The sequence below is a fragment of the Acipenser ruthenus genome, chromosome 9 (assembly GCF_902713425.1).
Source record: "Acipenser ruthenus chromosome 9, fAciRut3.2 maternal haplotype, whole genome shotgun sequence".
In the NCBI taxonomy this organism is placed as follows: domain Eukaryota; kingdom Metazoa; phylum Chordata; class Actinopteri; order Acipenseriformes; family Acipenseridae; genus Acipenser; species Acipenser ruthenus.
The window spans coordinates 38,794,906-38,800,905 of NC_081197.1; the positions used below are offsets into that span (position 1 = coordinate 38,794,906).

Here is a 6,000-nt window from a genome sequence, read left to right on the forward strand (position 1 = left end):
AATATTGGTTAAATTAAGTTTACATTTTTTCTTTAGTCCTACTATTATTTCTTGTTTAACTACTTCAATATACATATATAACCATTTATCTCTTCCATCCGGAGGAGTAAAAGTGCTTGTACTATTAACCTTAATCCCATGCTCATAATTACCCTCTGAATCTGAGATATTTTCATTGAAAAAATATTCTCTTAATCTCATGCGTCTCTCCCACTCCTTTAATTCGGTGGTCAGTTTATCTTTATCAATGTATTTTTTAGTCGGTATAAACTTAAGTCCTTTACTCAATACTGCTTTTTGGGATGTGGTTAAAGTTTTACTTGATAAATTAAATACTATGTCTTCTGTCTTTAGTGTATTTCCATTTTTGGGTCTCCTATTTTTCTGTTTTGAATTCTCTGTCCTATTCATGTTTAATTCTCTATTTTGCATTTTATTATTTACTTTAAACTGGTTTATTTTTACTGTTTTAGATTTATTTTGATTATCCTTCTTAATTATGCCACAGTATTCAGATTTTCTTCCAGTTTCATTGTATTTAAATACAATAACTGATAAATGGTTATTGTTGTACAAAAGATTAATTGGATCACTTATTTTTAATAGTTTCTATTGTGCCTTTGTATTTAAAACAATCCTTATTCTTTAAGTCTATGTATACATGTATGGGCCTATTTAGGAGGTCTACAGCTGCCAGAACTTGTGTGTGTGTGTGTGTGTGTGTGTGAACATAAGTTAAATATTTTATTTAACATCATGTAATCAAAGAAACTACAAAATGGTACTGCAAAAGTCTACTGTACAGTAGTACAGTATTTCATGTTAGATTTAGAAATGTCACATTTCAGTTTTTCGTTAATTATATGGAAATTTACAACGCGGTATGTAATTCAATATGTTAACGTAACATAATTCAGCAGGTTTAATTCTATAGGGTGATGCTAAACTTTTGGCCATGGCTGTATATTGTATAAACTAGGGAATGTCTAGGGAGGCAGCACATGCTTGTCTAATTGGCTAGTATAATTTGCCTAATTACAATCCCAGCTGTTTAAAACTAACAGGAGCACAACTTGTCACATTGCCAGTGAATTATCATCTGAATGAAAAAAAGGAAAACATTTCAAGTGTGTGTTTTCTGCAGTAACGTGACCAGCAAAGTATATACATCAGTATGAAATGGAACAGGGAATTGGGAGTTGTTTAGATATAAAACATCATGGAGATTTATGCATGTAGTAAAGTTGTCCTTGTTAATCGCTCCCTTTTGGATAAAGCTCTGCCTCTGACTCTCTCTCTCTCTCTCCCCCTCTCGCTCTTTCTCTCTGTCCTACAGAACTGGCCTGGAGGCCATCATGGAGACGTATGCTTTTTGGAGACCCCCAGTTCGGACCCTCACCTTTGAGGATTTTACCACCATGCAGAAACAACAAGGTGTGTAAACCAATGGGATTGTTAAAATGTCTGATTATTAATGCTTGATGTTGTATAAAGCTCCTGGATAGATAAATAGATAGTGTGGAAAGTTAGCATTGCAGTCAAGGCAGGCTTGCAGCGGGAATAGCAAAGGCAGGACAGAGGAGCGCACTTCTATTTTTAATAAAAACAAAACTATTAAACAAACATTCTTGCCCTAATACAAATATATACATTTTGTATGTGCACAATTTCCATTTCCATGTGCAGGGCATCTGTCACAGATAGATATGAAATAATATTTAATATATTATGTGACCGCACTTCAATAATGAATCCTGTTACAGCATATCTAAAATTGAAATATGATTATGGTTATGCACATGTTGGTTTTTCTGTTGACTGTGTCACCTGCCAGTCAATGACTTATGGAGTTTATTTCTACTTTTGAGGAAGATCTTACATATATAACTAAATTGATGATCTGTGCTGTTTCTTGCTGGTTTTAAAACATTTACGTTGTTTGTTTGTTTTTTTTTCCTTGGAGGTAAGCTTTTACCTTTTACTAAAAAAACAAAAAAAAAAAACACTTCTAGAACTCATACTTCTTGTCTTAAATCAAACCTTTTTTTAGTTCACAGTATTCTATAGCACAAAAGACATTAACAAAGACATCCTTGAAGTGTGTATGATTGTATTTATCACCAAGAACTTAAAATACGAGTCAAATTAAACACACACACACACACAACATTTAAACCATGTGATCAATTTATATTTAAATTTATGCCCAAGTGGTTTTCTCAGGACCGGGTCTAGGACAATCACTGCAATATGTAAAATTAATATTGATATTCCATACTGCATTTCTAGAATATATACATGGTAAATAGAAACTATTCACAGTATGGAGCCTGCCTTTCTTTATATACAGTAGCATTTTATTGAACAAGCCAAACATTTGGCTGTGTTTTTTTGACTGAATTACCAATATCAGTAAATATACAACAATGACATTGCAATGTTTTCTAAACACTTCCAAGAATGGTGCATAAAACCATAGCCAAAACCTGAACATGAAACTGTGCTCTTTGGGTCAAGAAGGTATTCAGGTAAATATTCTTGACATTAATTTGTAAGGATAAATGCGCTTAGATCAGTTACCTGTTTTGAGCCAGAATGCACTTCTGAAGCAATTTGAACTTGTGGCAAGCTGGCAGGCTAGAGACTGAATTGCCTCGACACTGGTGCATGGCTCTTTGTGGACTTTTGAAGTTTCAGAAGCACTTTCCTCTGTTAAGACATGACAATACAGGAAAAACTTAAACTTTTCAGCATGACATCACCACAATATCCTACCCATGGCAAAAACACAGCACATAGTTATTATTGAATGCACATGGTGCTAGAGCAAGGCAAGCCAAGAATGGATTGAATTATTTACTTACGAAGGAGTTTGAACAAATTTCGAACAAAAAAAATAAATCTCAGCCAAAATCTCATTAATAAAAAGATGTGCCTCATTTCACACAGTGTTAGCAAGGTTCTAAAAACTTGACATATTGAATACAAAGTATAGCCAATAATGATTTAATAGTTTTAAAGGTTTAAAAAATGCTAAAACCAGTCCAATTCCTATTCCTTTTTCTTAGCTAATCAGATAGTCCTGCAAAACACTTAATTATACTATAATACAAAATAAGTCCTTCCCCTGACACAGCTTGTAGACTTCAGGGGTACAGGGGCAAAGCACAAATTAAGAATACGAATACGATTTTGGTTTTGGGCCTATGCTAAAAACAGCATACCCCATTATGCGTGAATAAATTGAGTTAATGATAAAATCTTAAAATCTGACTTGCATATAGGATTTACTGATAGTTGATGTTTATGGACAGGAGACATATTCATGTTTGATTTGTTTTTTCAGGGGGAAGCACAGGAACATCTCCAACAACATCCAGCACTGGTACTCCATCTCCATCTGCCTCTTCCCATCTCCTTTCTCCTTCCTGCTCTCCTCCCACCTTTCACCTGGCACCCAACACCTTTAATGTGGGCTGCAGGGAGAGCCAGCTATGCAATCTCAACCTCTCAGAATACCCGGCCTGTGCCAGGAGCAACATGGCGGCCCTCCAAAGCTACCCAGGCTTAGGGGACGGCTCATACGGCAGAAGCACTTCCGCCAGTCAGTCCTTCGAAAATCCCATGCCTCAGAGGACTCCGTCTTTAATTTCTGGAATGCAGGCCTCTCCTGCTGCTTTGCCTGGCAACAGCAAGATGGACACCTACAGTGGTCAACTGGGTTCCTTCCCCACCTCTCAGCTCCAGTATGTCATGCAGACAGGAGGTTCTGCCTCCAGCTCCTCCTCTTCCCACATGTTCAGCGGAAGCCACATGCAACAGGGATCTTACAACGCGTTCTCCCTGCACAATCCGTACAACATCTATGGATATAATTTCCCAGCTACTCCAAGACTGGCCACCAGTCCAGAGAAACTGACAGCATCACAGAACAGTATACTCTGCTCGCCTTCCCCTAATGGTCCCTTTGGAGACAGGCAATACCTATCAACGGGGATGGATGGGATGCACATGATCAGCAACCCGTCTTCTTCCCAGCAGAGTGCAAATACCTGCGATAGCCGTCAGTATGGAACTGTACCAGGCCCATCCTCACAAATGTCAGTGCACATGGTGTAAACAAGATCGTCATTAAGGATTTTTTTTTTCTTGTACTCAAATGAAGGAAACATGGTTGTTATACGTGATGCCTCAACATGAAGGGGTGAAAAGGAACCTCTTTCCTCTACTTTGTCTGCAACCCTCAAAGAGAGTAGCATTTAAATTAACAAAAATGAAAATAACTATAAGAAGAAAATCTGTTGCTGGAAAGTGTATCTACAGTAATTTTGTGATGGACTGCAGCGGCCCCCCACCCAGAACTGGAAAGGCAAGATCAAATCGCACACTTTCTTGGGGGGGGGGGGGTTGCCATGATAAAAGTCCATGCCTGAGCCATTATAAAGTGGACAATCCTTTATGACACACTGTTAAACTTGGGATAAGTATATGAATATATCACCCTGCATAGATCATTCTAAATGAAACCCTCACCAACAAAAAACGAATGGACTAAATATCTTTGGTTTAGACAGCAAACAGAGAATTCTTGGATCTTGAAGATTGAAAAGTGTGGCTCACTGCCATTTGTAGAAAGAGATGTCTCTTGTTTGAATATCTGGGCGAATATAATTCTACTATAAGTGGAAGGTATATTAACTATTTCAGCTTCTGAATTTAAAACTGGGAGAGAGGGAATGGAAATATTTAGTAGCATTACACAGAGACTGTCCTGATAAACCAGATAGACACAGAATCATGGAATTAATATAAATGGTATGATTGATTCTCAAAATATGCTATTCCATTCCCCCTATACCCAGAAATATTTAAAACTCTTGCTTCACCAGATGCATTGTGGGATTGTCTAAAATACAGCCTGGTAAAAGCAAAGGCTTTAAGTTGTGTGCAAAAAGTAATAGGAGTCAGAATTGTAAAGGTTTTGATGTGTTGTAGATAAATGTATTTATGTGCCTAGCATTAATGCAAGTATATAGATTCAAAAAGGCTAGTAAGATGTACGTAAAATGTAAAAAAAACAAAAAAAAAACACAGAGGTATAAAAAAAGGCCTATGCAAGAAACTGTACATAGAAGGGCAAAGCACAAAAACAATGCTCAATAAACATTTTAAGTAATTCGCATGGATCTGAATGACTTTGATAATTCTGATTGATTTGAATGAGTTATTAGCAATGTATAAAATAGAACTTGTTTTCTTGGCAAGACTGATGGTGTTCCAGTTGTTCAAAAGTATCTGGGGTGAGTCGACCTGCGACTGCAGACTAAAGAAGAGATGCAGGGATCAAGATTGAACTGATGCTCTCAACAAAGATAATCAGTAACCAAGATACTGCCACCTTGTCAGTGGAAGAGAACACTCGAGTATAATTAATATGGACGATATCTTTTGTGATCATTAAGGTCAAATTATTTATTCTTTGGTCTAAGTGGTATTTAATTTATGCCATTATTGTTGTCATTGTACAGTATATAATAAATACATATATTTAGAGTGATTGGTATTAGGAACTTCCACTCTGACTGTCTAGCAACATTCTACAAGGTGTAGATTAATCTCAGATAGACCAAGATTTATAGAAATGGGAGAGATTATGCAAGCACCAGCAGTTTTTTTGTGGTGACCTGTGACTAACATTAATACCACAAACAACTACCACAATGCAAAACAAATCTAAAATTGTGCTAAGTTTCAATTTTAGGTTCATTATGAAGTTCCTAACCACCCTTTCTTTAAACTAAAATTCTAACTAGAATCCCAGAACGGAATTTGCAGCTATTGTATTGACTCTTTATTGAAATCCTTCTCTGACAACCATTGATTCTTGTTTTTTTTCAGAGCTACTTACAAATAAAATAATACTGAAATTAACATCTGTCTGAACAGGACAAATTGCCACAGCAAGAGTGGGCTTTTCTGCCATCTCTGGGCAAGAGCATC

General features: G+C 36.5%; 1 protein-coding gene across 3 annotated transcripts in view; it reads left to right on the plus strand.

Moving 5' to 3' along the window:
• tbx15 (T-box transcription factor 15) overlaps positions 1-5,109 on the plus strand; it is a 31,391-nt gene extending 26,282 nt beyond the window's left edge. For all 3 annotated transcript variants that reach the window (XM_059029959.1, XM_034008484.3, XM_059029958.1), the window contains exons 7-8: positions 1,337-1,434; positions 3,347-5,109. In XM_059029959.1, coding sequence (XP_058885942.1) covers positions 1,337-1,434; positions 3,347-4,119 — 871 coding nt within the window. In that variant the 3' untranslated portion in view covers positions 4,120-5,109. The remainder of the gene's footprint in view (positions 1-1,336; positions 1,435-3,346) is intronic.
• Positions 5,110-6,000: the final 891 nt, after the last annotated feature.